At 47.1% G+C, this 23,664-nt stretch overlaps 1 protein-coding gene across 4 annotated transcripts in view; it reads left to right on the forward strand.

Moving 5' to 3' along the window:
* Positions 1-23,664, forward strand: part of PDE4B (phosphodiesterase 4B) — a 174,557-nt gene that overhangs the window by 104,545 nt on the left and 46,348 nt on the right. For 3 of the 4 annotated variants that reach the window (XM_017805474.1, XM_017805476.1, XM_017805477.1), the window contains 4 exons: positions 8,956-9,150; positions 11,111-11,147; positions 11,233-11,303; positions 15,272-15,321. In XM_017805474.1, the coding sequence (XP_017660963.1) occupies positions 8,956-9,150; positions 11,111-11,147; positions 11,233-11,303; positions 15,272-15,321 (353 nt within the window). The remainder of the gene's footprint in view (positions 1-8,955; positions 9,151-11,110; positions 11,148-11,232; positions 11,304-15,271; positions 15,322-23,664) is intronic. The other variant, XM_017805481.1, reaches the window with a different exon arrangement.

Below are 23,664 nucleotides of genomic sequence, written 5' to 3' on the forward strand. Positions count from 1 at the left end.
TTGGGCTTGTAGTCACCACTTTAGAAGGTTTTATTCTTCCTGCCCACCATCTCTATCTTCTCTTCATGTTGTGGAAGGTTTCCCTTCTGCTAAATCCAGTTTGCTGTCCTGAATGATTAAAGCTTATTGCAGAGCATGTGACTTAATGGCAGAAAATATAAATCTGTGGTTTAACTTCACCCTCTTCTTCCTCCTGTTGTCAAACAGCCAGAGGAGGAAGGGAGGGAGTGTGGGCAGGCAGAGCGTGTCCCTACCGGTCCCTGCCAAGGCTGCTCAGGGGTCCCTTCCAGCTCACTGTCATTAGTAAAAATGCAAATTTATGGAAATGCCGTGTGGTGCACTCCCAGGGATGGCAGGCTTTGTATTCACTGCCTCTGCCTGTGCCTCAGCTGAGCCACGGGGTCATCAAAGTTACAGGAATGGCAGTGGGGGCAGAGGCCAGGCCGGAGGGTTCTCTACTGGGGTGGTGCAACATGATTTTAACACCAGTTCCTTGCTTGGATTTTATTTAGACCACAGAACCCCAGACTGGTTTGGGTTGGAAGGGACCTTAAAGTCATCCAATTCCACTCCCTGCCATGGGCAGGGAAACCTTCTGCTAGACCAGGTTGCTCCAAGCCCTGTCCAACCTGGCCTTGGACACTTCCAGGGATGGGGCAGCCACAGTTTCTCTGGGCAATCTGTGCCAGGGCCTCACCATCCTCACAGGGGAGAATTCCTTCCCAATATCCCATGTAACCCTGTCCTCTGTCAGTAGGAAGCCATTCCCCCTTGTCCTGTTCCTCCAGGCACTTGTCCAAAGTCCCTCTCCAGCTCTCTTGGAGCCCCTTTAGGCACTGGAAGGGGCTCTAAGGTCTCCCCAAGAGCAATGTTTAGTGAATTACGCCATTAGTTCCACCAGCAATAACATCAAGTCAGTGTTTACCCCCCAGCACTCCCACAGGAAAGCTGTTTAGTGATCTGTCTGCTCTCGAGGCAAAAAATTTTTCTCTGATTTCCAGCCTCAGTTTATTTATGTCCATTTTATGCCCATTTGTTCTTATGCCAGCTTGAAGATCCCTTCTTCTCCTCTGGCCTTTGCTTTTGGCTCACGTGTGGGCAGGGCATCACCCCTCCACAGGGGGAGCAGCAGGTTCCCGACCCCCCTTCTGGTCCATGTGCCAAATCCCTCAGACAGAGCAAACACGGGACTTTCTGTCAAAGGGCCAGGTTTTTCCATCCTTGATATTTTTCCCTCAAATAGTACCAGTTGGCAGATGCTCATGATTTGGATGAGGCAACTTTTGCACTGAGCTTTTGCTGGACCTGAAATGATCAATAAGAGCTATAAAAAAGATTGCCCTTGGAATCACATCAGTGTGCTCTGACATTTGCTATTGCAGTGTCCTTTCCTATGGATATAAAAGATGGAGAGTGCAGACATTTGAAAGATGTGAAGCAAGTAAAATTTTGCTGAAATGTACCCAGCTGGATTAATTATTTTAGGGGGCCTGAGTCTGCAAAGGATTTAATGATCTCAATACCATCTTAGGACATTTCACTGTCTTTTTGCTGACAGGCCACACAGATCCCAATTATGGATATAAATCCAAAAAGCAGGTCAAATAATTATTCAAGTGGGAAGACTGGGTGCATTTCTGAGCACGGCAGCTTTCCACTTGCCCACCGTTGGGTGCTGTGGATGGGCTGAGGGGAATTTAAAACATTAGTGCAGAAAAACTGTGAGTCTTCCAACTCAAAGGCTGTCTGTGCTCCCCGTTCAGCTCAGGTAAAATGGAAAACTCTGTGGTCTGTATAAGTGGTTAAAATGGTTGTCACTTTATCCCTGTCCCCAGCTTGTGTGACAGCAGGTGAGAACAGCTCTGTGATGTGCAGCTGGTGCCTGTGTGGTGCCGGATGGAGCTGTGGCAGAGCTGTGGTGGAGCAAAGCAACTCACTCTGAGCTTCCCAGCCTGTCTGAAATGGCAAAAGTGCCTCTTGGCATCATGCCAAGAGATCCTCTCTTTAAGGGCAGGCTGAAGTAAAGCATGACTCTGGCTGACAGGCTTCTGATGCTCTGGTTCCATACAGATACGGGAATGCTTTCCTGCGTGCTGGAAGCAGAGGTCATTTGCTGGACCAGACCCTTGAGAGCCATGCTGATGGTCTGCCTTTGCCATCAGGGCACTGTGTGCTTTGGGAAGAGAGTTAAGTGCAGATTACACTTAAAAGGTATATGAGATACTTGAAGACACATCAATAAAAGATGCAATATAGGACTGTAATTCCCCTTTCGTTACCAGTAATATCCTAGTGGAGAATAGGCAAGGCTGGACCCTGTGTCCCCACTTGCTGGGTGGAATTGCCCACCCCAAGATTGTTCAGGGCAGGGAACAAGGCTTGTCCATAGGCACAAGTGCTGTAGGGTGTCCTGGGGCCCCACCAAAGGCACTGGGGTCACCTGCAGCCCTGCATTGGGGTCTCCATCACATGAGCCAGGCTGCTGAGGGCAGCCTCCTCCATGAGAGGCAACATCCATGTGCTGTGCATTGGAAAAGAGAGTCTGTAGAATGCTGTGGGGCTTGGATGGAGCTGTAAAAGCTGAACTGATGCTGAACAGAGCAGAACAGCCGGGCTAGACTGGAATAAACACTGTTCCATAACTTAAATGTAAACATCTGCATGTAAACTTGAATGTGAAGCTGTGTTTAACAGAGCAGGTGATGCCAAAATCCAGTGACTGTCTGGAGCACCGTGCTGTCCCTGTGCCACCTCTACCACTGGCCACAAGCATGTGACTGTCCAGCACCTTCTCAGCAGGGAAAAAGTGGCAGTTATCCCCTTGGCAAGACCCAGCCGGGCCCTTCAGCACAGCAGAACCACAGCCCATGTGCCAGACGTTTGGTCCTGGTGAGCTGTAGGCAGGTAGAGGATGCTGGGCAGGAGCACCTGGAAGGTGAGGAGAAGAGCTGTGTAAGTGCTTCACAGGGAGGGTTATCATGGAATCCTGGAATGGGCTGGATTGGAAGGGACCTTAAAGCTCAACTCATTCCGCCCGCTGCCATGGGCAGGGACACCTTCCACTTGACTAGGTTGCTCCAAGCCCTGTCCAACCTGGCCTTGGACACTTCCAGGGATGGGGCAGCCACAGCTTCTCTGGGTAACCTGTGCCAGTAATGGCTTGTTAATACCTTGGCTGGGGCAGCAGTGGTAGGAAGGAAAGCAGCTACTCCAGCAATTGTTAGCTGGAATATTTTCAGAAGGAAAAAGCCCTTAGGAAGTAGCATTGCTCTCTGTGCTGGGAGTGATCACTCGCACACCCATCTGTGTTCCCAAGCTCTGGAAGAAAAAATAGAGTGGGATGTCTGCTGTGTTTGACTATGCCTTGCATTTTCCAGAGATTAATGGCAGTGAACCATAGGAAGAGGACAAACTAGCCCAGGATGTACATTTGGAAAATTAACAACTGGTTTATAGAATTCAGGAATTCTTCTCTGGGGGACTTAAACAACCCCACAATGTTAGCTTGTTACAGGATAACGTCAAGCTACTTATCTGTAGTAAACATGAAAAGGATTAAATTTGTTGGAACCTTTCATGCTAAAAGAAAATCCCAACTCATTTTTACCTCCCTCTGTACTTTTCCAGTCGTCTCCCGGAGGCTGTTCCGACATGGCACGAGGTGCAGCTGGCACAGCACAGTGCTGGATGCTGTCCTTGACATTTGCTGCTGTGCAAACCGTGAGCCTCCCCAGGGTGCTGCTGATGAGTTCTGCTAGAGAGCTGGGAGGGCTCTGGCTCTGGATACTCATTGTTATCTTTGAGCTATGCTGAGGATGGATCTGGGGTTGCAAAGGGAGCACCACCAGCTCTCAGGTCTGTTTTGGGCTCTGAGTGTTGAAATCAGGCAAACCGGCATTCAAAGGCAAGGGCAAGGTAATGACTGTGGCCATGGTTATTCTGCCTCCTTTATATGCACTGAACAGGGGAGCTGCTAGAAAAAAGTGGACCATAGAATCACAGAATGGTTTGATTTGGAAGAGACCTTAAAAACCACCTCATTCCACCCCTCTGCCATGGGCAGGGACACCTTCCACTAGACTGGATTGCTCCAAGCCCTGTCCAACCTGGCCCTGAACTTTTATATTTGGAGATTACAAAGTCAAGTAAACATATATTTTTGCTTTTCGATACATGCAGAGGCTTAATTACATGTTTAGCAGCAGATGACAGTTTATGTTACAAACACTTCAGAAGCTCTGCTGTGTTCTGTGCCAGGCAGCTGTGATACAGTGCTGGGGAGGGACTGCAGGGGGCTGGTGGCTCTACATTGGGCGGCTCGGGGGTTCATGCTCTGGAGATCACAGAATCCCAGAATGGTTTGGGTTGGAAGGGACCTTAAAGATCAACTCATTCCACCCCCTGCCATGGGCAGGGACACGTTCCACCAGACCAGGTTGCTCCAAGCCCTGTTCAACCTGGCCTTGGACACTTCCAGGGACGGGGCAGACACAGCTGCTCTGGGTAACCTGTGCCAGGGCCTCACCACCCTCACAGGGGAGAATTCCTTCCCAATATCCCACCTAACTCTGCCCTCTGGCAGTGGGAAGCCATTCCCTGTGTCCTGTCCCTCCAGGCCCTTGTCCAAAATCCCTCTCCAGCTCTCTTGGAGCCCCTTTAGGCGCTGGAAGAGGGTCTAAGGTCTCCCTGGAGCCTTCTCTTCTCCAGGTGAAGACCCCCAGCTCTCCCAGCCTGTCTCCAGAGCAGAGGGGCTTCAGCCCTTGGAACATCTCTGTGGCCTCCTCTGGACTTGCTCCAGCAGCTCCACATCTTTCTGGTGTTGTTCCCCAGAGCTGGAGGCAGCACTGCAGGTGGGGTCTCACCTGGATAAAAACGTTAGGAACAACATGATGGACAAACCTAGCAGAAGCATTTGAACACTTTTGAGTGGCTCTTGAGAGCAACAAGGTTTTCCCCTCGATGGGAGAAGCTCAGGAGGGGAAGCAGGTCACTGATACCTGGGGAGCCCTGTACCTGTGCCAGGCTCCGGCATGCCAATGATGTGTCCAACCCTACTTTATTAAGTGCCGATGATTTCAAGCACAGGCCTTTCCACGTGGAAGATTATTTAGAAAAAGCAGCAAGCTGTTCTCATAATGGGTAACAGGGGCACAGCATTACATAGCAGGGCCAAGCAGTCATGCCTGCATAAGTCCGAGGTGTAAGGAACAGCATTTTTCATTGCTAATGGTGATAAGAATCCCGGTGGATGTCTTGGTGACATACAAGGCTCCACTGATTGTGAGAGGATCTTTATAATTATCAGAGTCTGCCCAAACCTCTGTATTTTGGAAACCTATTTGAGACCATCGTAAGGGTGGTACTGTAGTTAGAAGATTGAGAGTAATGTCCTCAGGAATGAGTCTGGGAAGGCAAAGCAGATGGTGAGCCCTCTTGGAGAGTCAGTGCTGTCATCTGCAGGAGAAGTGTCGATTCCCAACATAAACAAGAAAACTACAAGCCTGCCTTGTCTGATGGGCTGAAATGTGTTTGTGTTTCATACTACAGAGCAAACTGTGGGGCTGCACAGCTCTCGTGGAAACCATTTGACTTGCAATGATTATTCAGATGACTCAATTACATCCAAATCACAGCACAATCCTATTTTGCAGTCTTTTTGCCAAATTTTGCCACATTCCAAGACTATTCATGGGCAATGGTAATCCAGAGACAGTATGTTCCCGATGCTGGTAAAGGGTCTGGAGGGGAAGCCATGAGAGGAACATCTGAGGGCACTTGGCTTGTTCATCCTGGAGGAGGGTGAGGGGAGACCTCATGAGGAGCTGCAGCTTCCTGTCAAGGGGAAATAAAGGGGCAGCAATGATTTATTCTCTCGAATGACCAGTGACAGGACCAGAGGGAATGGCCTGAAGTTGTGTCAAGAGAGGGTTAGGCTGAATCTTAGGAAAAGGTTCTTCCCCCAGAGAGTGGTTGGGCACTGAACAGGCTCCCCAGGGCAGTGATCACAGCACCAAGGCTGACAGAGCTCAAGGAGTGTTTGGACACCACTCTCAAGGACAGGCTGGGATTGTTGGGGTGTCCTGTGCAGGGCCAGGAGTTGGACTGGATGATCCCTCTGGGTTCCTTCAAGCTCAGGATATTCCATGGTTCTATGATATTGTAACTGTTACAGTAAAACTGCAGAATTTGGACAGTTGGGGGTTGCTTTTATTAATTTCCTTTGTTTTGCAGAGTGACTCAGGAAAAACCTCGCTGTGTTTTGCAGTGATTTCTCCTGGCTCACCATTGTGTGTCTGTTCATTACCGTTCATTACCGTGTTCACTGTTCATCACTGTGTCTCAGTCACAGCTTTCCCCAGGTCCAAGGCCAGTGTCCCCTCGCTGCCTGTCGGAGCCAGCTGCAGCTAACTCCTGCCACCTGCTGTCACCTCCTTTCCTCTTCAACTCGTTAACATCCCGGTTTATTTAAAAATGCTGAAGGAAAAAGGAGATGGAGCTGTGCCTTTGACCCAGGTCACAGAGCAACAGGGTCCTTCCTATGCCTCCAGCTACTAAAGTGTTCATGCCCTCCAAAGATATTGAAAATCCCTATGACTTAGGTGGGACTTTCTGCAAGTGTGACTCAGGATAGGCCTAGGCTAGCAAAGAGCTTGTTTTTATGTTAACGGAGGGAATGAAAAGAGGTTTTGAGTATCTTCCACCTATCTCAAGGCACAGAGGCCGTGCTCCCCTCTTCCTAAACTTACTTTGCTGCAGAGTAGTTGTCTTTGCAAAGATCCCTCATCAGCCTTGCTCCCTGCCTCCTGTCTTCACCTCTTACACACTTTTTAAACCTCTAAATTGTGGACTTTTTCTCCCAAACCAGTTGCTGATGCCCACCAGTGAGCAGCAGGTATCAAACATCCAGTAGAAGCTCTGCTTGGCTAAATTCTTAGCTCAGTTCAGAGCTGAATTTCCATTTGTGTCAGTAAACTGAATGTTCCCAACTGATGGTTTTGCAACAATGTTTTGAGTAATCAGAGTTAATTTTCTGAATAGGTATGGAATAATTATTATCTGGCTGTTGTTTGTAGATGCCATAGTTACAGGGCTGAGTTTCTTCTGTTGAGTACTCTGTGGGTACAAATAAAGTGTACTCAGCCTGCCTTTGGTAAAAGGGCAGATAACAAAGAGTAAAAGCAAAGAACATTAATTGAGCCATTACCAGTTTCAAGATGCACTTCAGCAGCTGGGTAAGTAAACACTCCAGTGAGGGGTGGTGGATGTAGGAATCTCTTCAATGTGTACTGTGTTACACTGATGTCCTACCTTTGCATTTCCAAAGGATCTAAAAATCCTTGCCGGTGTGCTCATGCATTTTTTTAATTGCATTACTTAAATGCATGTTCTCATGCATTTCTTAATTCTGGAGGAACCACATGTGGGACCAAATAGCATAAGACCAAAGTAGTCACCATCTGTCTGCAACCACAAGGAGCAGAGTAACCTCCAGCAGAGCTGGTCTGTCATTGCCGTCGTCAGTTGTTATTTTTTAATACTAATATTTTTTTTAAGCTAATACTTTATCTGCTCCTCCTGCAGCAGTTAAAGCAGAGCTGCAGAGCAGAGGGAGAGCCAGGGCCTTCCCTGCCACTGTGCTGAGGAGATCTTCTAGATTAAAGCACTGGAGGAGGCAGCAGTTGGGAGGGATGGAGAAATTCATGGCAGGGACCACAGCTTGGTATCATAGCCAGGGCCCAGCAGGAGCAATAAATTGGGAGAACATTAGGAATGGGGAGTGGTATGTGGCATTGAGAAGCGAGAACTGAGCTCTCACTGTAAGTGAGGTGAAGCCTCAAAGTTCCAAAGGCAAGAAAATTCATCCTGAATGCAGCCTTATTTCATTTGGCTTCACTGGGGCATGGTCACACATCTGGTATTTATATCAGGTCCAAATGCCCAAGCAAAGGAGTCCAACCTGCTTATTTTCAGGGTTTACGAGGGGTGTCACTTGTTAAAGTATCCAGGGTGATTTCAGCCACAGATTACAGCAGCCAAGTTATGAAACCTTAAGAAAGTGGGTGTATAATGGAAACGGTGACGGGAGATTTGGAGTTTTTCTTTTTAATTTATTTTTAATCCCAGCTGTTTAAAATTCACTGAACTAATACCCTGAATGGCTAAAACGTGAGCTGTGGCTGGGAAGAGACTTGGGCATCCATCTCACACAACTGCCAAGTTCTTGCCAACTTTGCAAGATTTCAAAAGTTTGTTCCAGAGTGGATGGGGACAGAGCTGGGCTGGAGGGGGGGTGTCATGTTGTAGTGTCTTTAGTGCCTGTTATGCTTGTAAGGCTTGGAGTGAGATTTGGCAGATGGAACCCCTTGACTTGTGCAAACATCCATGAGGGTGGAGTGCGGAGAGCTCCAGAGATTGGTGATGTTGTTTAGAATAATGGAATTCTGGAATGGTTTGGTTGGAAGCTCATCTCGTTACACCCCCCTGCCATGGGCAGGAACACCTTCCACTAGCCCAGGTTGCTCCAAGCCTTGTCCAGCCTGGCCTTGGACACTTCCAGGGATGGGGCAGCCACAGCTTCTCTGGGCAACCTGTGCCAGGGCCTCACCACCCTCACAGGGAGGAATTTCTCCCTAATCTCTAACCTAACCCTGCCCTCTTCAGCTGCTGTGTGTTCATGCTGAGAGCCACAGAAGCTGTGCTGAGCCAAGAGAAATTCAGGCCAAAGGAAGCCTGAGCAGATGCAGCCAGGAAAGAGCCCTCCGGTGTAAATGTTTTATTGTCACGCAGACTCCTGCTTGATACAATAGAAACATGCCAGCGAGAGGCTGCAGTAAATGCAGCCCTGCATCTCCTGTACTGAGCAAATGACATGGTGTGAGCAATGCAAATGTAACACAGGCACTGAAACACCTGTTTTGGCAGACGTGTGACACACAGTATGTGCTTTGTTCACAGCTTCGATGTGGAAAATGGCCCGTCCCCAGGTCGCAGCCCGCTGGACCCGCAGGCCAGCTCCTCATCAGGACTCGTATTGCACACAACGTTCCCAGGCCACAGCCAGCGCCGGGAGTCGTTCCTGTACAGATCCGACAGCGATTACGACTTATCACCAAAGACCATGTCCAGGAACTCTTCTCTCCCAAGTGAACAGTAAGCAGAAATTCGGCTCACTAAGAACTTCACGTGGCTGCTATAATCCTCAGAGCTCTGTTAAGAGGACTTATGGGTGGTACACTCATATTTCACAGCTGGAGCGCCCAAGACGGGTGGTTTTACAGTCTGCCAAGGCAGATCCAACACCCTCCTCCCATCCCATCCTTAAAACATTCCCATTTTCTCCATAATTTAGCAGAAGAACTTTCAAATCCATATCCTCAAATAACAGAGAAGTTGTACTGTACTTCTATTTACATATAGCTCTTCCCCATCCTGTTTAGTGTTAGCAGCTGCTTGCTAGAACCAAGCGCAAAATGAGCCAAGACAGATGGCTGAGCTCAAGAGGATCAATACACACAGAGCCTGCAGCTTAAATGAGTGCCCTGGATTTGCAGCCCTTTATTTTGAAAGTCCCAGTTTAAAGTTTTAAAGTGACCATTAAGCTATAAAAAAGGTGCTTGTAAAAAAAGTTGAGCTGTTGCGAAAAAGCCCTGCGAGTTCTGTCACAAAATGGAGAACTAAATATTAGCAAGATCCATGAGAATTCTCCTGAAAGAGAATATCCCTGCTGTGAGTTAACATGTAGTAAATGTTTACCAAAGTAACCACTCCAGATTATGCAAATGCCATGTTTGGTGTAAACGGTGGATTTAAACAATTACCCCGTGTTCCCAGCAGTGTGCTGGGGCGGGGGAATCCCATCATTTCTCCCAAACTCATGGCTCCCTTTAGTCAAGTTGTCCATTCCCTGCAGGCATCGAGGCTCCAGCAGCACTTGGGGAAACCAGCACCCCCACACCAACTTGATTTTGACATTAGTGTTGAGACAATTTTAATTAAAATGTAGACTTAGCAGCACTGATACTGACAGGGGATGAGCTCTGTGGTAGCACAGGCAGGGACAGTACTCCTTTGGAGGAGTCAAGCAGTGGTGGACACATCTCCAGAGGTGCCCATGGCAGCCTGCAGCCTGTTCTGCCCTTGTTCGGGGGGGATCCTGTTGTTCTATGGGATTAATCACATAATTGGTTACAACATTGCTTCAGGAAGACCTCAGAGCCCCTTCTAATGCCTAAAGGGGCTCCAAGAGAGCCCTTTGTTTAGGTTGGAAGAGACCTCTAAGATCACCAGGTCCCACTCAACATTGCCTGACAAGGAGTGACAGGACAAGGGGGAATGGCTTCCCACTGCCAGAGGGCAGGGCTAGATGGAACACTGGGAAGGAATTCTTCCCTGTGAGGGTGGGGAGGCCCTGGCACAGGTTACCCAGAGAAGCTGTGGCTGCCCCATTCCTGGAAGTGTCCAAGGCCAGCTTGGAGTAACCTGGTCTAGTGGAAGATGTCCCTGCCCATGGCAGGGGGTGGGACTGGATGGGCTTTAAGGTCCCTTCCAACCCAAATCATTCCATGATTTGGTTATTCTATACCCCACCATCCCTCAGATAGGTAAATCATACTGGATTTTCCATACACACACAAGTACTATATATAATATCACCAAAAAAAATTCTCTCTTATCAATGGTGGTGATATATTTTGCTCAGAACTTCTGCTCAAATCTTCCATGATGAAAACATTCAGACAAAACCCGGCGTCTGAATAACATTAAAGACTGCGACAGAGATCAACAAAAGCCAGGAAATTCAAAGGTGACCTTTCCCCACACCATTATGTTTTTTTTTCCACCACGGTGCAAGCGAGAGCCTTAACTTTTGAATTTCCTGGCTTTTATTGCCTGGTGTTCCCAATCCGAACACTCGCTCCAGCCAGGTTGTTTTGGATATACACTGTGACCTTTCCATTAGGAGCAACGTTTTATGTGGTGTTAAATAAACGCTGCGTGGGTTCGTGTGTTTTTGTGGCATGAGGAAAACACTCATTCCCGGAGGTGAATTTTGCTCTTTTTGAGGGTAAATTTATACATCAATTTATACAATTTCTCCATTTTTTATTAGGCACGGCGACGACCTGATTGTCACACCTTTCGCCCAGGTGAGTTGGTGGCGTATTGGCCTCTAAAATTGTTTTTAAAGCACTAAAGTGGAGAAGGTGACGCCTGTGGTTTTGTCTCCCTCAGGTGCTGGCCAGCCTAAGAAGCGTGAGGAACAACTTCACGCTCCTCACCAATTTACACGGCACCTCCAACAAGTAAGCCTGGCTTTTTAAGTTCCCTTTTTAAGTTCCCTTAAGTTTGCCCGGAGAAGGAGCCGGGGGGCCGGGCGGGGGCCGGGGAAGGCTGTGCCTGAGGGCTCCTCCATCGCCCCCGCCCGGCTCGCCCGCCTCGGTTTGCGCGAGACGCCAGGGGGCGCCATGTCCTCTCCCCTAGTGGCGTCCATCCCCTCAGCCCCTCATGGCGTCAGTCCCTCAGCCCCTCACAGTCCTCACCTCCTCCCCGAGCAGGGAGCGAAGTGTTTCGGCTCGTGTGCTCTGTCTGATGCGCACCTCCAATCTTGGGTTCAGTTTTAGGCCCCCCCTCACCACAAAAAAAGACAATGAGGGGCTGGAGTATGTCCAGAGAAGGGAACGGAGCTGAGGAAGGGTCTGGAGCACCAGGAGTGGCTGAGAGAGCTGGAGGGGCTCAGCCTGGAGGAAAGGAGGCTCAGGGGGGACCTTCTGGCTCTCTGCAACTCCCTGACAGGACGGTGAAGCCAGGTGGGGGTTGGGCTCTGCTCCCAGGGAACAAGGGACAGGACAGGGGGAAACGGCCTCAAGGTGTGCCAGGAGAGGTTTATTTTAATATCAGGAAGAATTTCTTCACATAAAGTTTTGTCCAGCCCTGGCACAGCTGCCCACGGCAGTGGTGGAGTCCCTGTCCCTGGGGGAATTTAAAAGACGTGTGGATGTGGCTCTTGGGGACATGGTTTAATGGTGGCCTTGGCAATGCTGGGTGGGACCTGGTGATCTTAGAGGTCTCTTCCAACCTAGACAATTCCATGATCTTCCTCACTTTGCCACCCAAGTGTTCCACAGGTGCCCAGCTAAGAGCAGAGACATCATCGCTGTTGAGTCAAGCCATGGTCCTGCCCTGCATTTCCATCACTGATTCACAAGGGAGTTGTTCATGGCAGATGCCAAGGATGAAGACCCCATGCATAAGGCTCTGGGGACAGCAAGAATTTTCTGGCAGGGCAGGCAGCAGTGTCCTGCAGCTCGGCTCCATGGGGGCTGCCCAGGGAACTGGCCTGTGCCACCTACAGCCAGGGATCCCACATCGCTTCCTTTGCTCTGAGTGGGGAAGGTGATGCTCTCAGAGAAGAATGTTGGGTTTTGTACCTGCTGAACAGGAGAAACCAAACAAACCCTTTTTTATGCCTTTGTCCGGAACCACTGTTTCCCCTTGCCTATTTATACTGAGCCAGTCATCATCATCTTCTGGCCTGTTTTGCCCCAAGAGAGCTGTTTTGCGTGATACCAACATCATTCATTCCTGGCGATGTTGCCTGCACACCCACCCATCCCATTTATCCCACCCTGAGACTGGCAGGCACTGCTCACTCCAAGCATCCTGCTGGCTCCAGAAGCAAAGGATGAGGTGCAAAAATCCATTCCAGGGGGACACCACGGTCTTGCTTCACTGCTGCAGGTGTGAGCGGCATCACCTGGATGGCCCTCCACGAGCTCTGCATTCTCCCTTCCAACTCAGTATTGTATTTTACATAAAGCCCAGCATTTTATCCAGGCTTTCCTCCTGTTGATTTCTGTTTGCAAATTTTGATGGGAAGGAACCACCGCATTCCAAGATGGAGGTTAATAGAAAAACAGATGGCTGAAATAGATTCCTTTTTTTTTTTTTTAAGCTTTGCTTTTTTGAACAGCTCGAGCATTTCAGCAGTTCCTAATGAGGAATCTGAAATTGGACGGGGCCGGAAGGAAGCGAGGGCGTAACCTGTAGGACACACAGGCATCTTACAGTGTCCTTTTGAAAACATTCCCAGATTTGATTGAGGTATAAAGTCGTTTGCCCAGCCAAAGTAAAAGTCGCTAAATGTTTAAACCATTATATGCCAAACATCCAAATCTGTGGCGGAATGTGCTTCCAGGCGCTGAGGAGCTTCCCGCACAGTTTCCAAACAGCTCTGCTGGGTCACAGCCGTGCTGCCAGCTCATGATTTTATCATATGTCTCATGATATGTGATATTTTACTTAAACTTCTGCACTGGGGATCATGAGAATCTCAGCTTTACTTTAACCCTTCCTCTCCCCTCTTTTTTCCTCCTCCTCCACCCATTCTGGCCTGAGAAAGAAAAAAGAGGATGCTGTCCCACATATTTGCTGGAAAATATGAATGTTAAGGGCTGGAGGAAAAAAAAACAACCAGCAGTCGTATTTTTTGGACTTTAACGTCAGGATTCTTAAGGCAGTTTCCTGATTGGAAAAGAGGAGAGTATGATTAATGGGTTTGGAGTGCTGGAGTTTGGCCGTTGTGGCCCAGGACATGGTCAGAAAGCATCCGGCGCCTGCTCTTCATGCCCACCGGCAAGAGGGAAGGAGCGGGAAGGGGGAGCTGTGAACACTTGAGTGGAGTGATGGCCAAGAAGAGATGTTGCTGTCGAAAGCCACATCTCTGTGTCTCTGTTGCCTGCGCCCTGGTTGCCACAAAAACAGGATGGGCATGGCCATAAACTGGAGGATGCCGGGAGCAGTTGTTCCCTTTCCAGGCTTTGGAGCGGGGAATACCCTCCTGACTAGCAGTTCATGCCTCCCCGCCCCCCCAAAGGCATGTCTGTGCAGCTCAGGGTTTGGAGATACCTGGAGCACATCTCCCCCGATACTGGAAGCGCTGCAGCCGCGGCATTGTGTCCCTATTGGGGAGTTTCTGTTTTTGAGAGATTTCAAGATTTGCCTTTTCAAAGGCTCAGCAGAGGCAGGTCAGGGCAGATTTTCAGAGAATCGTGTGCCCTGTGCTGAACCCTTCGAAGAATCTGGGTCCTGCACATCCCTCCAGAACAGTCAAGCCTTTGAAATCCCAGGGAGCCTGCTGGTGGGAGCAGGCTGTGGAGGCCAGCCAGCCCCACGCTGCTGGTGGGTCCAGAGGCCGGGATCAAGGGTGGAACCAGAGATCTCACCTGGGCAGCAAGGCCTTCCTGGAGCACTTCTGAAGAACCCCCCGGAGCTACAATTGCAGCAGAATTGAGCCGCTCGCCTCCTTTGATTTTAGCTTCAAAGGAGAGCTGGCGAATAATGGATGTTCAGTTCAGTGGCTGACTCAAAAAATTGGGGTTAGGAGGCTGGCAAAGAGAGTGTGGGGAAATCTGGCTGCAGTTAAAATGTATCTGAAACTTCTTAGGGAAGCAGAAGCCCAAAGTTTCATTTTTGGTCAGCCTGAAGTACTGCCTTCAGTCTAAACTGAAGTATCTTGATTTTGGTGTCAACTCTTTTTAACTCCTTTAAAAAAGAAGTCTCTGATGATGGTTTCAACTTGAAAAAGTAACAGCTTTATTTGGCAAATCTCACAGGGAACTATGTTGACATTTGGAGAGATACTGCACCTTTTTCCACTCAGACCCTCTTGGCTTGACTTGAACCAGTTTTTCAAATAGATTTTGGTCCTTCTGAAATCCAGGCTTTGCTGATGACATTTTTGCTCCCAGTGAAAAAAATGTCCTTCAGCTGTTTCAGAGCTTAACACTGGTGACTGCAGCATCTTTTTACTTCAGGAGCAATTCAAATGTTACCTGCAGGGTTTAAAGACACACTTCTGACCTTACCTACGGCATTGCCTTACAACAATTCGATATTAGTTCAGGGTCCATTCCAGTCTCTGTAGGGAAAAGCTTTCTGGGAGAAGGCCTTGACCCTGGGGAAGCCACTGACCCTTTCAGCCACAGAGACAGGCCCTTGCTGACTTCCAGGTGTATTTTGAGCAGAAAGTGGCAAAGACAGCATGGGATGATGGCACATTTCCAGCATGTGTGTGTGCCTAGCCAGGGGACATATATCTTTGGGTTTTCCTAACAGGTCTGCCCATAGTGCTCAACAGGTCATTGTAAAGTGTTTTGGGCTTCTTTGTGAGAGTGAAAAAAGGATTTTTAACAGGGGGAGTAGACAGAACTGCCAGCAGGGTTTGGAATGATAAAATAATACCTATTGACAGAGTATTCTCTATCCCTTGTAGGAGATCTCCAGCCACCAGTCAGCCACCTGTGTCCAGGGTTAACCTGCAAGGTACGTGTGGGACTTCGGGAATCACCTGCCAATCACCTGCCAAATGCAGACTACACATATTGCACAGTTTTACTCCCAACTGCTTCTCTGCCCCCTCCCCTGGTGCAATTCTGGGCTCACAGAGCTTCTTCTGGGTTAATCCTGCAAAACCAATATGAGAGACCCATCAGGTTCAAAATGTTGTTAGTTTAATAGTTTGGTTTGGGGTTTATCCTTGTATATTAGCTTAGGAGATGAACATGATTTTGGTTTGATAGTCATGGCCACAGTGACTGCTGTTCTGAGTCCCTGTGTGCACAAGCCTGGACAAGCCCCAGCCTACAAGCCTTGAACAGGCTCAGACACAGCTGGTTTTTGGTTTGGGTTTTTTTTATCCTGTTTATTTCAGTTTGTTTCCATGTGATCTGTGTAAAAATGGCAATCCCCAAAAACCTTTCTGAGGGGAAACTTCCTCTGCTTCCTCCTGGATGACCACGGGACTCCCGAAGGGGCTCAGCACCAAGGCAGGGTGGGGTGGGCAGGTGTGAGGGCTGCTCAGGCAGGGTGGAGTACTGAGAATGAGGAGCAGAAGTAGCTGCTGATGACTTAGGACAGCCTTCTTTATTTTAACACCTGGTTTAGCCATGCAGTGCTGAGGGTCTGAGGGACCCCGCTCAGGATCAGAGCTGGCCCTTCTTGGGCTAATTCAGAGGTTGTTCCCACAAAGGAGGAGATAAGATTTGGACCAGTGCCCATCTGTAAGGTTTAATCTCAGCCTTTCCAATAATTATGTGCTTGGAGGGACTAATAAACCTTAATTTTTACAGCGTGTGAAGCCTGGATAACTATCATTTCCTCTCATGCTGTGTATTATTTATTCTCAGGGGACATGTAGAGTCCTGGAGACTTCCAGATTAGGTTCCACCAAACTTGCTAATGGGATGTGGAAACCTCTGATGCAGGAACAGAACTGGACAACATGATCTTAAACTTCTCTTTCACTCCCTGTCTGTGAACAGTGTGGAGTCAGAACTAGCAGGAATGCAATTCATCACCTTATTTGAAGTTGGTTTTAGCAAGACTTTGATTTTGTGCACATGTGAAAAAAAAAATGGAAAATCTCATAAGCTTTCCACAGCTCTGTTTATATAAGTTACAGAATATAATAAAAGGGAGAGAATGCCCTTCCAGGAATTTTTAGGTTAATTTTCTTAGCACTTTCTGTGGAAAAAATTGCTTTCAAATTTTTTAACACTTTTGGGACATTTTTCTACAGTATTTCCAACATGAGTATGATGCTTGTTACTTCTTAGCTGACCCAAGCTTCTAATACTGGGAACACATGAAAGTTCCTTTGGGACTTGAAGGTTTGATACACATAATTTTAGAGCAAGTTTTCTGTTGCCCTGCAAAGGCTGGATTCCTGGGCCCTCAAGTAAGTGGGTTCTTGACCATCAATCTTAACTGCTTTTAGATGAAGTCTTCCCATGAAAGAAGAAAAAAAAAGGTCAGTTGTATCATTACAAACTAATTAAATTGTGGCACTTTGTAGGTAGGAAGAAGAAACATTTTTGAGATTGATGGGAAATTGTGTTATTTCCTACATGAAAGCAGTCAATATTGACATTATTAGCAATCATAACACTTTACTTTCGAAGGAAGTTTCCATTTAAATGCAGCAAGAACAGAGATTTTTAGAGATTTTTTTTTTCAGTGTTTTCAGCTTTTTTTTCCCTTGATGGCTTCTGATTTGGAAATTATGAACAGAAGAAGAGATTTTCCTATCTGAACACTTCCAGTTCAGTGCCAATGGCTCCTGTGGCTGAAAGGATGCAGAGTTTTTCCTGAAAGTTTTGCAGAAGGAAGCAGTCGTGTTTTGATTGGGACCAGGCTGCGTTACATCCCTCTAGATAAAAGAATGTGTTTTGGAAAGAAATGGGTTTGTATTCTCTAGGTCGGTTAGTCGGCAAAGCTTGGAATTTTATTTTAGCTCTCTCATGTCCCACATTGATTCATGGATTTACCACAATGCATTGACATCACTGTGAGCACCTCATATATGTCTCCTTTTATTTGTCATTAGTGGAGTGATTTATATCCTGTTCTGAGAAGAGCAGAACTTGGGGTTTAAAGCAAACAAGCCTGCATTAATAAAATTACCCTGGAGGGAGACAAATTACATCCAGCATTTGCACTGCAAGGAATACATGCCAGCTGTTTACTCCCGCTGGAATTTTTCAGGATTTGTCCGTTGTTTCAAACCAAGAGCAGCCAAATATGTTGCTGGTGTTGCATCACTGAGGACCCAGGCCCGTGGTGAAATAAATGAGCTATGGAGAAATGAGGAAATTCTTTTTCTTTTATGCTTTCATTTTCTTGAAAGTGTGAAAACTTCTGGCCAGGTCTTTCATGGGACAAAGTGCCTTGAAAACCGCTACTGGTGTCACTGTGAACTTCAGCGCTTTCTTAACCTTGTAACCACAGCCAGAGAAGGAAGAGGAATATATATTGAACATCCTGTGTTTTGTCCTTGGTATCAGCTGAAGTAAATCTGGCAGATTTTTCCTGTTATTTTGTTATAAGTGCAGATCACAGGAATGAGCAAAATGGCTTTTATGAATTAACCGAGAATCCATAACACGGAAATATGGAACTGTAGCTAAATCCTTAATTAGCTGGTGAACTCCACACAAGAGGATAATGGGAATACTGTGGGGTGTAACATCACGGAGTGTAGCTGTGCAGGGCCAGGGTCATGAACGAGTGCTACAGAAGCAATCGTGCAAACACATCTTCACAGAAGTGGCTGTGACAATTTCTTTCTCCTATTCCCCCTTTGTTTCTTTTAAATGCCACCTCTGCCACAGTTATGTTCATTGACCTTGAGGGGAGACCTCACTGCAGTCACAACTTCCTTGGGAGGGGAACAGGAGGGGTAGGCACTGATCTCTGCTCTGTGGGGACCAGGGACAGAGCCCAAGGGAATGGCCTGAAGTTGTGTCAGGGCAGCTGAGAAAAAGGTTCTTCCCCCAGAGAGTGGTTGGGCACTGAACAGGCTCCCCAGGGCAGTGGTCACAGCACCAAGGCTGCCAGAGCTCAAGGAGTGTTTGGATGATCCTCTGGAGCACGTGGTGTGACTCTTGGGGATGGTCCTGTGCAGGGCTGAGGGTTGGACTGGATGATCCTTGTGGGACCCTTCCAACTCTGCATATTCTGTGATTCTGTGATTCTGTGTTACCTTGGGCTCAGCAAATCCATCAGCACCTTCTCTTCTTGATTCAGCTCTCTCCTCCCCTGGCATCACTGAAAGGTCTGCAGTTCCCATTCAACGGATTCAACTAATAACATCTTTAACCAGCACAAGTCTGACCATTCCTACTTAATTTTGTTCTTTCTTCCACATTTATTTACGTCACTGACCCGTCTTCCCTCTGAATTAAATCATCTTTCACTGGCTGTCACCTTCAGTCTAAGACTCCCATTCTTCCAGCCTTTTTGGTACAAACTTTTCCCCATCTTTTTTTTTCCCCTTCATTTTATTCCCAGGACTTTTTCGTATTTTACCCCATTCTTTCTCTCAGCTCAGCACAGGATCGGTGCTGTTTCCTTGGCTTGACAGTGGTTGTGTAGCTGGTTTTCACCTGGACTAGTACAGGCTCCTCATGCTATCACCTCACCTTGGCCACTGAGGTACCTAAGCCCCCTCCTCCCTGTCACAGAGGAGAAAACACTGTCCTAGTCATGATACAACTGGGACTGAGAAGCCTCTTGGATGACCAGGTACACGAGGGAGAGGTGGCACATAAATGAGGGGTTGGCAGAGACTCTTCTCAGCAGCAGGCAGTGCCCCTTGGACACTCTCAGCACAGAGTAATTATAGTCTGTCCTCACAATTAATTATATACCCAACAATATAATAAACCCTGCACCCCCTGTGCAGTCTGAGGCATGGGGGGTGTAGCATTTTTGGGATATGTCACACATGGGCTTTCCAGGCTCACAGGATTAAAGCTTTGTTAAAATTCCTCTCTGGGGATGGGAGTAAAGGACTGATGTTTTTCTTGCTTGTGCCTTAGCCTCTGCTTTCCTGTACATCTGCACGTTTGCCTGCACTTCTCACATGCCTTTACACGACCTCAAAACTTGTACTCTTTCATTTTTCCTGTGGGTGTAAGATGTACACAGACTCGCGCACGAACATTTGTATAAAGCATAAACAAAGACTGGATAATGCTGGTGCTTGTGCTAATGAGACCCCCAACTTTTTGTAGGAGTTAGCAAGCCCCATGCATCAAAGTCAGCTCTAGGTTACAAATATCTATAAATCCCAGGTAATTAGTATGGAGCTGGTGCTCTTGCACCATCCTCCCTCTGCTTGGCGTGCAGAGAATGCTCTGGGCACACAAAATAGAGGATTCATTTTGAAATTCTGTTGTTCTGCTGTGAGTTTGGCTGAAGATTTGACCTTTTGATTTTGAAAGTGATTGTAAAAGTCAAGTAGATGTGGTGCTTTGCGCTTTTACAAGAGTGCAGAGGAACCACGTGTTACCAAGCAGCTGAGCTAAAGAGTAACTGGTTGTGTGCGCAACAAATTCGGTGGTGCTGTAGCCCTCCCATAAATATTATCACCCACAAATATTATTTTTAAAGGATGCAGTGCTAGGATTATGCAGATTATTCACAAACTTAACAAAACTGTGACAGAAATCAGATAGATAATCAGATTAATGACGTGACTGAGTGAAATGAGGGCTGTTGAATGATGAAGTGATTCTTGCTGCTTGGGAGATTTTTAATCTCCCAAGCATTTCCAAGTAAACTTTTCAAAGTTACCTGCAGGAAAAGCTAGCGGAGCTGAGCCAGCGGGGGGAGTCCCGAGGCCCTTCCCGGCTCTCCAGGGGGAGTTCATTCCTGCCGAGAGTCCGTTTCGCGTGTTGCGCCCGCCTGCAAACACACACCCCCTGAAAGTTGGACTCATGCATCTTAGTAAGTATTTCAGTTATGCTATTGACGTCAATGCAGTCATTAAATAGATTGCCGGCCCTCCCATCAGCAAACCTGTGCCAAAGACCTAGAGGCAGACACATTTTAAAAGAGGAACATCAGGTTTTCTTTTAGCGTTTGGAGAGAATAAGAGAAGTTTCTTCTGAAGTCACTGTACTTTGCAATAAGGGTGTTTTTTTCCTTAATTTTCTAAGGCTCATTTTCTGCGAAGATAATTGCTGTGTTTTATTGAACACACGTTTGGTACGTTACTGTGCACAGAAACAGCTCCAAATGAGACTAAAGAGTAATTTTTGTGATCAGCTCTGGCTGAAAAATGACACTGGTTTTAGGTCTCCCAGCTAGATTTATTTGTGTATTGAGTGACAGAAGGTATTCAGGCAAACCTGCTTAGCCTTTGACTCCCGAAATTCTGCAAGGATTGATTTCATGACATCTATATAAGAAAATAGCCTTCATTTCTCCTCGGCAGGCTCTGAAGACATACAAGCTAATCATGACTCCATAGCAACGGATAAAAACTGTTTTCCCCTCCACCCCACCTGTGGATGTCACATGAAGATGCTACACGTGCTGCTGCCATCAAGAGCCTGTCACTCCCTGGGGCCCAGCTGCCATCTGTGGTGGGGCCAGCGGGTGCCAGCGGGACTCCCTGTGTCTGCTTCCACTGTCCTGCTGTATTCCTGAGGCAGGCTGGGCTCTCCTGGGCTGACCAGGACAGCCATTCATCTCCCGGGAGAGATACCTCCCTCCTGGAGCTGCCATCCTGCCCAGTGCTGGAGGCAGCTCTGAGCTGTGCAGTTCCCCTTTCCTGGTGTCAGGAATGGCTCTGGGCAGAGGTTCCAAAGGGGCTGCGAGCTGAGAACCTGAGGACACACATAGATGGCTTCCTCACCCAGGTGGAGGGGGCAGCTTTCCTTTGACAAGAGGAGCAGGTATGTTGTAACAGCAGCAGCAACACGTTTTGGAAGAACAGCCGAGGAGCCAAACCTCTGGGTTTTTTGTTGAGGTTGTCACTTCGCTGATGATCCCACAGGATAAAGCCATAAAAACAGTCATTAGTTATTAACAGTGCTCTGTCTGATGGGTGGGTTCCTTTGGAATGACCCAGGCAGCTGCAGACCCAAGGTGGCAATGAAGAGACCTTCGGAGTGTCACCGTCCCGTTGTGTCCCCATATCCACTCTGCTCTTTAACACAGGTCAGGCCCTGGCAGCTCTGTGTTGCTTTGCTCACTCCCATCCCGTTGGATTGCGTCAGGCCTCTGCGGAGACAATGAGGCTTTGCCCTTGCTAATATCAGAGTCGATACAATCTGTGTTTCCTTTGTTTTCTGCACAGAATGAGAATAGTTGCTGTGGGTGAGATTTTGACAGCGCAGTCTTCAGCGCCCTGAATCAGTTCCATATGAGAATGAGAAATGTGTACTCAATCGGAGCGAAAAAACAACCCAAAACAAACAAAACCACCCAAACCAAACTTCTGGCAGGCAGAATTAGTTTTTTAGGTCGCGGGGCACAGTCTGTGCATGCCTTAGTGATGAACAGGGTTCTTCATTGTCCCACTGCTTTGAGCCCCTTCAACTTCCATGTCATCAGCACTTTCCAGCCGGGGGGAGCTGAAACAGACTCTCAAAAGCACCCACCAGCTTGTCCCCACTGCAGCTATATATAAGTTTCTCCTTCCTCCCCTGAGGCTGAGCTCAGTGCACCAGCACTGTGTCCCAGACACAGCTGGCCGTGGGAGTGCGAGAGGCTGCGTCCACGTATCCGTGCGGAGACATTCCCAGGGTAATGCACCGCACAAAGCCCAGAGCCATCAGCCTGTCCTTGAGTAGTCCCAATATCCAAAACTTTGTCCTCCTGCAGGATCTGATTCCAAGTGTAAGTTGCTTTCTTGTTGTGTTTTAAAAAGTATTCATAAGGTTGTGTTTTGGTTCTCAGCAGCCAAATCATTTGGTTTGTAAGTGGGCAGGAATTCCCAAATACTTTTTTTTTATTTATTAGTCTTGGTGGGAGCAGGGTTTGGTCCTAGTTTGGAGGGTCATATATAGAGGGTAAAGCACTGATCCTGAAAGACAGAACTGGAATTCTCTACCCTCTGTAGGGACATTTTGCCCACCAAACTTGACTCTACAATTATAGCAATTATAAAGATTAAAACTTTAAGAGCTTTCAAAATCAATATATAATTTGGTAGAATTAAAAGAGGGGCTCATGCACTTTTCCCTCTATTCCATATGGAATTGCATCCATCCTGATGTGGTTCAGACTCACCAATTGCCAAACAGTGTTACTGAATAGTGAAATATTGATTGTTTTGATGTTCAAATCACCCAGAAATGCTCTGGTTTTATTATCATTATCTTGTCATCTCCTGATTAGCTAAAAATGATTTCTGTAGTCAAGCATGGTGTGCTAATTAATGCAACTATCAGGTCACTGTGCAACTGGTGGAGAATGTTGCACTAAGAGTTAACGAAACATTTTATTGTAATATTGTTTTCTCTAAGAAGTGACTGTGAGTGACAGCCTTAAGGATGGTATAATTGCAATAGTTTTTTTGGCAGAAGGGAGAGACAACTGTTAATTATTGGTGATTACTAATCAGACATACCAGTTTATTTAAAGTTCATTCAGTTCACTGGAAATATATATGATTATAAAGATTTAAATTTTTTAAGCAGTAGCCTTTAAAAAACATCTAAATATGCCTGTCCCTGTGGGATATATTTTCACATCTAAAGGTATCAATGATTGGCTTTGGTGTGCATTTAAGGCACTTAATCATTTTAGGAATTCAGAATTTAAAAACAAAAGGGAAAAACCTCCAAAATCTCGCAGGATGTTGATTTGACAGTTAGTGTCTTTTGATTTTATGTTCAGTTCTGTGCCTGTGGAAGAATACTGATAAACCTCAGCCAGGAGCAGGATCAGACCCCCAGGTCAGACACTGGGTTCTGGTGAAGCAGGATCAGTGGCCATTATTCAGTACTAAGGAATTACATAGTCAAATTTCATTTTGAAGGAACTATGCATTTTAATGTAGATATTCTAGTATAAATATCCTACTTTTTAATGTAGACATTTCAATATAAATATCCTGCTGTCATAAATATACCTTTCCAAGAGGAAATTAATCATCTGTGCATACTAAACTCCTCTACCACACTTTCACACTCTTCAAAAGCTTTCTTAAACAGACGTTTTTGCCTTTTACCTGAAAGACTTCAAGTTCCAGGTGTTTGGAGCAAGGCTTTGAATCCAGCTTGCCAGGTCCCTTGGAGCATATTCCAGACATCCCAATGTTTTCATTTAAAGTGAGTTGGATCCAGTTAGACCTTTCATGCCACCAGCATGTGT

The sequence above is a fragment of the Lepidothrix coronata genome, unplaced genomic scaffold (assembly GCF_001604755.1).
Source record: "Lepidothrix coronata isolate B3197 unplaced genomic scaffold, Lepidothrix_coronata-1.0 Scaffold12, whole genome shotgun sequence".
In the NCBI taxonomy this organism is placed as follows: Eukaryota; Metazoa; Chordata; class Aves; order Passeriformes; family Pipridae; genus Lepidothrix; species Lepidothrix coronata.